The sequence below is a fragment of the Dermacentor andersoni genome, chromosome 4 (genome assembly GCF_023375885.2).
Source record: "Dermacentor andersoni chromosome 4, qqDerAnde1_hic_scaffold, whole genome shotgun sequence".
Lineage (NCBI taxonomy): Eukaryota > Metazoa > Arthropoda > Arachnida > Ixodida > Ixodidae > Dermacentor > Dermacentor andersoni.
Genome location: NC_092817.1, coordinates 40720481 through 40733186, shown reverse-complemented (window position 1 = coordinate 40733186; position 12706 = coordinate 40720481). Strand labels below are relative to the sequence as shown.

The 12706-nt window shown below is 44.7% G+C and overlaps 2 protein-coding genes across 7 annotated transcripts in view; one reads left to right on the top strand and one right to left on the bottom strand.

Annotated features, from left to right (window-relative positions):
* The window catches only part of Eip74EF (Ecdysone-induced protein E74), a 279178-nt gene that overhangs the window by 121090 nt on the left and 145382 nt on the right, over positions 1-12706 (top strand). For all 6 annotated transcript variants that reach the window (XM_072287798.1, XM_055073631.2, XM_050184044.3 and 3 more), the window contains one exon: positions 2888-3023. In XM_072287798.1, coding sequence (XP_072143899.1) covers positions 2888-3023 — 136 coding nt within the window. The remainder of the gene's footprint in view (positions 1-2887; positions 3024-12706) is intronic.
* Positions 9880-10811, bottom strand: Ak6 (adenylate kinase isoenzyme 6). Its single transcript, XM_050184057.3, has one exon. It carries the CDS (start codon positions 10808-10810, stop codon positions 10109-10111), a length of 702 nt encoding a protein of 233 aa, XP_050040014.2. The 5' UTR covers position 10811; the 3' UTR covers positions 9880-10108.

The window sequence follows — 12706 nt, the reverse complement described above, 5'->3', positions numbered from 1 at the left end:
CGAAGACGGCCTGCGCCACAGGTTTTTGTGACAGCGAAACGAGCGGAGCGTCAGCACGTGTATTGGCTGGCCACTTGACGCATTGCCGATGGCCCGGCGTTGCTCTTCCCGCGCTTCCCACGGTAAATTCATTCCTCCACTAGAACAGCCGGTGCCGTCTATTGAAACGACTTATAAATATACGTGCGTTGAAACCTAGCGCTAGCATCACACGCTAGCCCAAACCTTAGCTACAGTAAGCTTTATAGTTCACTGTACTCTAGCGGTAGCACAGCAACACAGGGATTTCATGAGGAATAAACAAATACAAATATAGGCCTTAGAATCGCGGCGGCCGCAGGCGCTACCTAGTGTTAAATGTTTGGATGAGCAGCACGGGTGGACGGTAATTTCGGTAGAGTGGTTTTCCCCAGATATCCCCAGATTTTGTCTGGTGCAGTAGTTTGTTGGCTTGGCCACCAGGAGCTCTACATTTTCACCAGATTTCCGAAATCTGGTGGCCAATTTCACCAGATGGCAACGCTGTTTCCGTTGTATAAGTTTTGCCTGTCGAAGCCGCCACAGCGCTAATTGCAAGAAGGGCACCTCCCGGCTGCATTCGGATATCGGCGACGCGCAAGGAGGAAGCGCGGGAACATGCACGCTTGCAGTGTCAGAGGGACGCGCATGCGTGCAGGCATCGGTCTCGACACTAGGGGTTCCCTGCTAGCAGGGGAGGAGGGTCGTTTCGCCACACACTCGCGCACCCCGCAATATTTTGTGGGCAAGTGTACACGTATTTATAACCTAACACTTGGAGCCAGAGCCACCTGTCGCCATGTAGGCCGATGCGAAACACTGATTAAACTGCAGGCATCATGTAGTATGTCACGTTGGGAGCCAAACACTGTTTGTACTTCTCTTGCTCTTGGTGATGAAACATGCCCACCAGGAGCAAGCTGCTGGTTATATTTATATTACAGCAGGTGCTCCTGTATACGCAAAGTGGCCTTTAGTTTGACTTGGCTTCATCGTGTTGTCTTAGCTAGCTAGTGTCACCTAGAATAGAGGCGGACAAGCAAGGAGATGTCTGCACCACATACCACTGGACACATGGCTCTTTCCTTCAGCAAAGTCTCTCTTAAGTGCACTCAGGAGGCCAATGAAGGAGATGGAGTGATGTTTCTGCATGCCAATGAAGATGTCTGCTGATGAACCATTTCATTATAGAGCATACGACTGCAGGCTTCTATGCGTGTTTTTCATGCCAGGGCTTGTCACATAGTTCAAAATTCCTTGTGCTAAAGGCCCTACAATAGCTAAAGTAGCACCATTCATTGTCGACCTCCGCATTCTCCCCTCCTGTGTGTTTCTTTGATGGTTGCAGTCATGTGACAGTGAGCATCATGTTTAATGTCCACGCATCCTTTGTACTCGTTGATTGGTGCTGAGGTCAGGCCTGTGCAGTGTTTGCAAAGCACACTGGGACCATCTTACTAAAACTAGGGTGCATTAAGCATTCAATGGGATAATAGGGAGGTGAAAGGGATGCTATACCTCGCAAGGAAAGCAGCAATAGGGGACCAGGCTTATCCTATGTCAAATATGAAGAAGCACAAGGACAGCACTGCTGGTGCTGTTTTGAGAGAGGGAAAGGGTGGAAAGGGGGAGATGGCACTAGCTTGGGTTTATTCTAGGGACTTTACCAGGTACTAGAGTTACTGCATATGCTCTCAAGGATAGCAGAGTTGCACAAAGGTCTGCCATCTAGTGTATAAAACGGACCAAGTTTGTAGAGGAAGGGACATGCGTGAGCCAAGATCGTCACAACAGGAACACTCGTGGTCGACCTGTGCTACCCTCATGAACTGCCTGTTTTATCTGGGGCCCTGGTGGACCACTTCATTGCAAGCTTGCCCATGTGAGCTATGGTAGTTGTTCAAATTATTCGGGACGAATAGAAATATGCCATTGCATGTACTGAGGTGTCGCCTAGTGCTGGATCTTTCGTTGCATGGCACCATCTGTCGAAACACATGCTAACCAGCAACCCTGTACATGTTAAAAATACAAAAAAATAGGGAAGGTGTTTATCAAGTGATTTTCGCACGAAAAAAAAGAAAGAGGAAAACAAGATACTAATTTTGGAAGTGGTTGTCTAAATGTTGGTTATCGAAGAAAGCGCCAAAGCATGGTGAAGCAGTTTGTGCTGCCATTGCCAACTTTGTTTTTCTGTGCCTTAGTGGTGGCTTCTCTGCATTCCATGGTTGCTTTTGGAACCACATGACTTTGATAAATGGGGGTGCGAGCAGCGAATGGAAAACAGATGTGCAACTCTGGCTTTCTAAAGAGAGCCACATACAATAACTCTACCTGGTGCAAATTTGAGGTGCCATCTAGTGTGTGCACTGCACACCACTAGCAGCCATACTGAAAGGGACGCAGACCAAGTTTCGCATGAAGTCTTTGATCAGGGAACTGCTTGAGAGGTAGTGGTGCCATGACTTCTTTTTGCTCATCAATCTTTTCAAAGTTCCACGTGTGGCTATAAGTACATATTGTAGTAAAATGGAAGGAGGTATGATTCCAGTGAATTTCGGCAAGGTCAACAAAAGTACCCCACCTGTGGTATTGGCTCGCGGCCCACAGCAACTCATATGAGCAGTGATTGAGTCGCCAACCATTTCTTTTCTGTGTCTTATGAAAAGTATAAACTTCACTTATAAAAACATTAAGCCTCCAATTTATAGTCACTTATAACTGCATATAACTTATAGTCATTATAGGATGCAGTGTATTACACAGCTAAAATTTAAATCCACATTATTGTCTCTTTAACATCCACTTTCTGAGATCAAGATGTACTGAATGGACTCATTCGTGGCAATTCGGTATTGGTGGTTTGCAGGTGACCGTGAAAATAGAGCCCGGTACAAGTCTTGTGTCATGCGTGAAAAGTGAGCGCCAAAATTCAAGCACTACTATCCACCTTCCTGACAGCACACAGGACATCGGCAGCCCAAGCTTGACTCAACTCAGCCCATGTAAGTTGGCTAATCTTCTGGCTGAGCTGAACATTTCTTGCTTGCACTGTTGGCTGAAGAAACGACACACACTTGGGAAGCACTGCGAACTCTGCAGGGTGTGCCAATATGAAAGGAAACACATAATCAGTACTCAAGCATGATTACTGCAGTAGTTGAACTTCATACCTTACTCTCCAATGCTTGCTGAGCAGCTCTCTTCTCAAAGAACCCACCCCTCCATACTTATACTTTTCAGTGCAAAAATGAGCAAAATTCGTGGTCCTGAATACAAATCGGGTGTTCCCTTTCATATTGGTCCTCACTGTACACTACCGCACAAGATGTGCTTTCAGCATAAATTCAAACGCAGACAATTCAGAAATGACTACAGTGTATCGTTGCATTTCCAGATTTGACTGAATTGACTGACTGAATCGCCACCCACACGGGTGGCAATTCTGTGCTAAAGTTCTCACACCAGCTTGCCATGATGTCATTGACTTTGACAGCATATAGTAGGATCACCGTTTATCAGTAAAGAAGAATGGCATTGCATTATAAAGGAGCCAAAGTCTCAACCTAGCAAGTCTGGAGAATTTTTCCTGTACTGTAATGGCCGAAACACAAGAAAGCAATTTTAAATCCCTGATGTCGTATTGCCAAAAGTAAGTATTGGCACTCAGGTTGCAGTGCAAAATGTTAAAAAAAAAAAGCTTGGCCTTCATTATCTTCAGTAATACTAAATCTTTTTCTACCAAATCAATGAGATTAGATACTTTTAAACACTATGTCTTGGCATAAACATATGTCTAGTATAAACATAAATATATAAGCGTAAACATATGTTGACATATGTCTAGTAAGCTAAATACAAGAGCCAGGAAGGCATTATAATTAAAAGCTGTAGAAGATAGTGTGCTGATGAATCAGTGGATGTATTTCAAAAGTTTGTTGCTTTTGCTTTGAGCTGCCTGAGTAATTGGTGGAGAGGGCTACACGTACACATTGCTAGGTGGCCTTGGAGATACTAGTGCTTTCTGACATGTTATGGTTGTTACTAAAATCCGTCAAGGCTCTTGAAGGGGTCAGCCTGCGTGTTTAGAGCATGAAATGCTTTTTCATTCATTGTAAGCAACGCTAAAAAGAGAATATGCAACTCAAGGAAAACTATTGGGAATCCATGGCAAGTGAATGGTATCCAGTGGAAGAAAACACAAGTCATCCATTGTGTTGGGCATGCACGACATAGCCTGACAAACAATTGCCGTGCCCGCATCTACCTCACGCTGGCAACATTCCAGGCATTTTATCCGTCATGAAATAGTGTTGCCGTTGATGAAAACGCAAAAGAAGAATGATATAAAGAAGAGTGTTTCCTACGTTACTGCACCGGCAATGAAAATATTTACGTTAGAATGAAGAGAAGTCCGTCGGGAGACCAGTGGCGACAACTGGGATTGATCAGCTGTGCACAGCAAGGCCTCCTGCGTTCCTGTAACATCATGATGACTCCAGTTTAGACGATATTGGGATTGGACATGCTGTCATACGTGATGCACATGATGACTGTCCTGCAGGATGCTTTCTGCTGCAGTGGCAGCTTTGTGAATGATAACGTATACTCTTCGCTGATATCTTGCTGAACTAAAGCATGATAGTCATTGTGCAAGAGGTGACATAAAAGACTATGTGCGCTTTGGCGGCTATCGAATAAAGAAAGCGTTGACATTTTTCATCTGATTCCGCATCCGAGGCGGAGTTCAGATATTTTGTGCATACTCATGGTGGTCATGCAGCGGTTGGTGGTAGTTACTGCCTTTTGTTGGGGCAATGCAGTCAAGGTGAGGTCGTTTTTGTATAAACAAGATATCTGCCTGTGATTCGTCAGCTGAGTGCACAGGCAGCCACAGAAGTTTTTGGAACATGTCGTTACAAACTGAATCTTATAAAAGCCAGTTAATAAAGGTGCACATATTATGTCTGTGATCGTAACATATACGGAGCACCTACCAAAGCCCCTACATGTCCTGCATGTGCAAACCTGAAAAAAATAATCTGTCCTGCGCTATAGTATCTGTGTTCCAAAAACTTCCATGGGCATTTGTGGTTAGACGAAAGAAAAGACGGAAGGGTTCCTGTCTTCTGCAAAGCTGGAACTAAGGCAGCATCATTCGAGGCCATCTCATGTAAGTAGTACTTTCATTTTGTTATTAACCAAAATGAATAGTTACTGCTCATAAGTTAGTAGTCATCTTAAGTGGACATACAGGAAGAAGTGCTTATAGGTGGTTCTAGTGTGTTACACAAAGCACCTAGTAATTACGTTATATAAAAAAACATTCTCATAAAGTTTCGTCCAAGCACAGGCTGGAAAGAAAGGTTGCAACATTTGAACGTTGAACAGCACATGCGTGGCAACTCACCAAGATGTGCAGAAGTAAATGGCAGTTCTAGTAGTGACATTTCGTGACACTGTGTTTATATAAATTTCACACAACTCTAAATGTAATGGCCAGCTGTATTCTGCATCCCTGCTGGCAAAACTTTACAACTGGTATCTGTGTTGAAGAAACATTTAGACAACCTCCATACAGTTAGCTAAAGCAACTACAGAGGTTGTGTAAAATAGCTATTTTTGTGGCATGGCCCAGATGGACGTATGGACTCTTATATTTATTGAGAGCTGAAACATTCCATCAGAACGACCGCTGTAAAACATTTGTAGTGTATTATGATTCATCGTGGCATCACCAGCATCAGCATCACTTTGTTGATAAGAATGAATACTAAGCAACGTCCTCTGAACGTTTAAAAAATTTAACAAGAAAGAATAAATTATGTGGTTTAACATCCCAAAGGCAACTGACATTTTACAAGATATGCCAGAAGTTAACACTAAAAACACAGAAGTCTAGTTGTAACTGATAACTATGTCATTATCACAATAACTGGTGCTGACTGATGTCCAGCTTTGTTGTGTTCAATAATTACATGTGCCAGTATTTGTTACACCGATGTTAGGCTGCCATTGGGCTGCGTTGGCACAGCTAAACATGATAATTGGTACTCATGAATGATAACCTATTTGTTAATAGCAATTAACTGGCTAATTTTATACTGCTACTCACGTGAGATGACCACCAGCAATGCTGTTTCGGAATTTGTTGCGCAATGCATTAGCGTCTTCATGTTGATCCTACCTAGGTTGCAGCAGATGGAATTTAGTAACTTCTAGTTCCAAAATTATTTAATTTTGCTGAAGTTATCACATCATTGATGGTGGATTGCACCTGATGTGTTTGAATTTTTTTTAAGGCATTATGAAAGGTAGGCATTGAAATATTCCCCTAAGAAAAAGAATTGAAAGAAAAGAAAGTGGCAAAAGTATTTTAGACCAAAGCATTTCGTGTGGGGGTTAATCTGGGTATAGGTGGAGAACATTCAACTTTCTGAAATTGAGAAGGATGAGCTTAAAGCTTACGTGTTTCGAAAGTCTCTATGCACATGGTGCATCAAAAATGAGTGTGATTATTTTCCTTTCCATTACACTCCCTAAAGCATGGATCAATGCACTGCAATATGAACTTTGCAATGGTGTTTTTTTTTCCATGTTGCGAAATTAGTATGTAAGACGCATGCACAGTGAGACAATTGTAAGCACACAAACAAATGTGGTCAAAAACTAAAGCTTATGAGCTTCAGAAGGAAAGTTTGAGAATGCTAAGTTGCAATCAGAGAGCCAATTTTCACTGTATACGTACACAACCAATTATTGGCTTCTTCTTCTTATTATTAATAATGCAAACGTATACAAAACACATCCCATAAAGAAAAAGAGATGGGCTAGCAGCTGTCTCCTAAAAGGGACACCATGCCCACCTGCTTGAAAAGGAGCGAAAAAAAGGGCAAGAAGGGCTCGGTGCATGATCTTGTTGGTGGAGGTGATGTGCTACATTAATGCGCCCAATGCGTAACTTGAGCAATAGAGGCCTACTGAGGAAGGTCAACACACGGCCAGACAGTGCGCAGGGCACGGTTGCATGGCAACACATTTATGAAGGATACTTTTAACCGCAGGTGCTTAATTTGGTGCATTATGCAATACATGGTCCACAAAGACAGAAACCACTCTGAAAGGTGCATCTCTGATGTGGGCACATCATGCAGACCATGTTGCTACTGCTTGATTCACCTAAACACCAGATATTTTTTGAAGATCAGACTAAGTGTTTTCTTTCCTCAGGTTTGTTAACTTTTCTGGTAATGTTGACATGCACCCATGGTGGATACAATGCCTCCTTTAAGCTCAGATGCAGGAACGAGAAAATGGGATGCACATTCCTCACCAACTGCTCTAAAGTTTTAATGTCAACATGCAGATGTGCTTTATAAGCAGTGGCAAATTTACTACATTAACAGAAACAAACATCAGGCATTTTGGAACTCACCTGCACGGAAGATGCTATAGACCGTGCCAGCGCCCTACAACAGGTCATATAGACTTTATTGGAATGGCATAATCCGCAAGGTGGGGGTTACTGCAATCGCTTGCTTCATCAAACATTAGTCATCGGCCGTTCTACATCCGTCACTGGAAGGAGTGACATCTCGTGAACTTCACAGAAGGACTGAGATGCCTGCAATGTCACAAGAAAAGCCTATGGATTGGTAGGTGAACACGAATATGCCTGGACATCAATCCCGAGTGTTTGGCTGTTGGCTCAAAATAATTTGCCAGGGGATGCGGCAGCAGTATTAAGTTCACATATTCTATAGTCAGCTGGATCAACATGATTTCTAGAAATTGTGCTCACAGTTCTTGCTTAAAATACTGATGCAGGTTCGTGCCCCGACATTTGCAGCGCATAGTGCATGCACTAGTCGAACCTCATTACAATGAAGCCGCATTCGACATCAAAATACCTGATGTTCTATATTTGTTATAGGCAAAATTTCGTCCAGCAAATATCGGGGAAAAATCTTTTAGATTTAATTCATTAATCCAATAATTTGTTATATTTCCATTATATCAAGTTTAACTATATTATAACAACTGGGAGGACTAAGATCCTGTACCCTAGCTTACATGCCTAATTTCGCTTCTTGAGATTGTTCTTTGAGTGACAAAGGATACCTATAGGAACTAAGATAGTTTTGGTGAGGGCATCAAGGGAATGATGTAATTATGGAACAGTGCACAGGCAAAATTTGTGTGATGCAACGTGGAAGTTGTGCCAAAGTGTGGCATACACTGGAAAGATGGGAAGAAATTTAGAATAAAACTCTGGGGGTTTGACAAAAGATACCCACAGGAACTAAGATACTTTTGGTGAAGCCATCAAGGGAATGATGCAATTCCGGAACAGCACACAGGTGAAATTTGTCTTATGTAATGCGCATGTTGGTGTGCCAGTGCGAGGTCCACTGAAAAGGGGGGAAAAATTTAGAATTAAGTTGTGGGGTTTTACGTACCAAAACCACCTGATGACTATAAGGCATTCTGTACTGGGAGACTCCGAATTAATTTTGACCACCTGGGGTTTTTTTTTTTTACAAGCGTTTTTGCATTTCATCCCCATCAAAATGCAGCCACCATGCCCACATTGGAGCTCGCAGCCTCTGGCAGCAGGAAAGAAGAGTGATTATGTAAACATATGAAGGGCAAGTCATGTCTATCTGAAAATATGTAGTGATGAATTTGCCAATCTTTCTTTTTTTGCAAGATCGTTGCAGCTCCTCATCTATGTGCGATGATCACTTCTTGAGACTTGAGAGCATTGCAAGAAAACTGCTGTCGTAAATTCTGCCTGTTTTCAGATGTGCGACATCATTTTTCGCATACTCTAGAAGACAGTAGAATTGCAGCACTTGCTAGCTTCAGGCATAATTACGAAGTCTTAACTCATTTTAAAATACAACTTCAGTGGTTAGGGGCCTTTTGTAGAGCAGCATCCAGGTGCAGCACTGATTTTCCTACTGTGTAGCACTTGGCATTTGCTCACGACTTCAATTGGGGCTCAACGACCAGCATTCGGCTGCCTAAGCTGAATAGCTGAACTGCTGCGTTTTCATTTCTGCTTCAGCAAACACGGCTGAACGACTATGGAGAAGACAATGGTGATTGCCAATTACAGAGCAAGACGAGATCGGACCACTGCCCAAATGGAAAGTCCTTGCCCAGAGACGCGGATGTATTTGAATTCATTGTTTTATTATGACAGATAATGGGCTCGCAAAAGGGAGAGGTGTGGAAACTCGTGCATTTGTGCACTGTCCTTGCAACTAAAACAGCAGTCAAGCTACTTTATCCTCCAACCGACGGCAACTGAGGTCACGCACACCAACCCTATAACAGAGCTTTAATGACCCAGCTTCTGTGCCGAAAGCAAAGTGAATGCCAAGTGATTCACTGGTCAAAACTGCGGGCTCCCAAGCTTTATGACCACTTGCGAGAATCCTAACTGTGAACTGAATCCTGCGCTTTAGTGATTGCATACGATGCATAAAGAACAGCTGTTATAGAGAGCGCAATTGTACTACACACGATACGAGTCATGCGACAAAGTCCACAGACCTTCTAAAGACGAGTGAGTGAACGTTTCGCGAGATCTGTCGCAGAAGCAATGACAAAAGGACCCATGTTGATTCCGCTGTAACAGCAGCAGACACTTGACTCTCGCGATTTCGATTATTTTAAATAGGGCATTCCAAGCCGTAGTCGAGCATTCCTGGTAGCACTACTTCCGTTTACACAATTGCCCATGGCAGTATTGTCGACTGCGCTAATCGAGTTTCGGTCGATCCGGAAGCTCAAGATTGCGACAGCCAGCGTCTTGGCATGGTAGCCTAGATCACTAAATTAGTGACACAACCATTCAAAGGAACGAATTTATATCAAATGAAAGAAACAACAGCGAGCTCCAGTTCCCAGTTCATTTGGCTGTCGCGGTTGTTGCATCAGCATCTGAGAAGTGGCGCAGCACATCTCGAACATCTCGAGGAGACGAATGAACACTAGTTCGGCACGATTCACTGCAACTAGCTGCTGTCCCACGGACGAAGCACACGCTAGAAGGTCCAAGGCCATCATTTTTGACCGCGGGCTACCGGCTTGCGTTGCGCCACTGTTCTATCCAGCAGCATATTTTGTCAACATTATCCTCCATGTCGTCGGGCGTGTTGCTGGGCAACTCGAACACGATGCCGTTGTCGTAGGCTTCGCGCGCCTCATCCAGAATCGTCTGGAAAATCTCGCACTGGACGTTGTCTTCCAGTTTCTTGCCTGTGTAGCCCCGAGCGCGCAGTCTGTCGTAGAGGAGCGTGTTATCAGTGCGCAGCACGAAGACCACGTCAAACCAGCGCTTGGGGAAGAAGTCGCAGCCGTGGTATTCGACGATGCTGCCGCCGGCCTGTTGGGAGAGCTTCTCGTCGAGCTCGTCAACTACGCGGTCTTCGTCGAGCACTGCGCAGTCGTATTTGTCGTCGTAGCCGTCGTAGAGGTCATTTTCCCGGGCGATTTCACCCACGTTGAGCCAGTCCATGCCCGTGCGATTCGCCACTTCGGACGCCAGAGTAGACTTTCCTGTGCCGGGCGTGCCGGTGACGAGGATGTTAGGGACGTAGCGACGTGCCATGGCTGGTCGCAAGTCACTGGTATATGTGTCACACACTGAATGCGCAGAACAGGATATCACCGATATCGCTACGATCACCACCACGTGCTCTACTCCATCTTGGAGAAGGGCTCGCTCGTACGAAAATGCGTGCCCGTCCTGCCACGCGCCGCCCTCATTTCGCTTCCGCATTGCTTCGGGGCGCTGCGGTCGTCTTTCCTTTCCCAAGGTCTTGCCTGCCTGCTTACTTCATAGATGGCGCCACCACCGCGTGCTCCTGATCGCGGGGTTGGTTGGAGTTGGCGTCGGTAGAGTGCGTGCGCTGCCTGCGCTGCTGTTTGCCGTACGCGACTGCGTGATTTGACGCGTACGCCGCGCCAGCTTCGCTGTACGCTTGCGAATGAGCATTGACGCCTTTTGAAGGGCAGCCTGTTGGGACCCTTATATAAGAGCGAAAATCGTGCTCTCTATCAAGAAGGAGTTCATCCATTTCATTCTCACAATACGAATTTTTTCTGCCGCTGGTTCGTTGAAAATTTTTAAATGGCGGTGCGAGTGGGGTGTGAGGAAGATCTGCGGCAACCTGAATATGGTCACTTGTCCGCTCTGCAATCGTGCCGGCAGTTCCCAACCCCGCATTCAGCATCGCATACGCGTGTTACGCCCGCATAAGACGCATCGACTGCGCTTATCTAAATTCGTGATTGGCACTTAACTTTACGTTTATATAGCATAGGTGCATTCACAATACTATAAAACAAAAATGATGCATTTTCAGAAGGAGACCGAAACGTAAGAACTGTGAGAGGGTCTTCTGTCGCAATTAGATGAAGCAAATTTTTGGTGAGTACAGCAATATAGGTTAGAAAAATTACACATGTAGTTAAAAAGTGCATAGGCAGGAACATCAAGTGTAACACAGGTCCTTCAAGAAGCTAAAAATTATATTTACAGTACAGAAATGAAAGCAAGTACTCTACAGCGAAATGACCTGTATAACGAAGGAATAGTTATACCCTATTTATATTGGGAGGTGCGCGGTGCGCCACCTTTACAACGAAGTTACCCGCATTACGAATAACTTCAGAGGCCCCAAGCACTTCGTCATAAGTACGTCACCAAAAATGATCTAAAACTGCCTAACGGCAATATTGTAAAATGGGGCTCTTCTAGATTGGCGGTTTGTTTCCCTCAATTTGTAGTAAACTTTGGCAGGAGAAAGCTTAATGCATATAGTGTTTAACGTATGTAATATTTCTTATGGCAGTTCAGTTGACTGACTTGTATACCTCCTTCCCTTGTGTGTTAAGTCAAAGCAGTCAGTCGCGTCGTACGTGTATTCCCACTGGTCACGATGCGCACCTTGTCGATCGAAGCCCCGCGCTTTGGAATCGGCTTGGTCATTGCCCGACTTGAGGCCTATATTGCACTCATGGCAATAGCATGGCTTCCTATTGTGAGGTTCGGTGATGGTTGAGAGCCCACTTGAGCTGCGCGCATACTGTCGTAAACCTTGAACGGCCACACACTGGTGGGTACATTCGACTGGCCGCTTTCAAGCGCTCTCGCGGCGCGGTTACACATTCGCCTGACTCGTTCAGTACGCCACGCACCAGCTCGGAGGCGCTCCTACCTTCATCCTGGGAGCGCGACCGAGATCCGACAAAAACTCGATCACGTGGCCACTCCGATGGCTCTGGGAGCAGCTATCACGTTCGGCTGAGGCAGGCTTTCTTGGGCTCCAATGTGTGTAACGGAGGAATATTATGTCTCGGTTATATTGTGAGGTGCGCCACTTATACACGAATTGACGTGCATAACGAATAATTTCGGACGTCTCCCTTAAAGTCTCCCTTCAGTGAAAGGGGGAGCCATAGAAAGCGGAACTGTTATCGAGCATTAAAACATGCACAGAAAGCGGAACTATTATGAATCATTGTTTTGACGGATATATCGTAGAGAAAGACTTAAGCAAGTGTTACACGTTCGTAAAACGTTAATGCGAAAGCCTGATTGCACACTTGGCAGACTTTTTGTCACGATTGAGATACGTTTATAAAGAATTGTGGCAACTGTCCATCGGAGCGC

Coding starts and splice junctions, on each gene's coding strand:
- Ak6 (XM_050184057.3), bottom strand. CDS start 10,810: ATGCGGAAGCGAAATGAGGGCGGCGCGTGGCAGGACGGGCACGCATTT.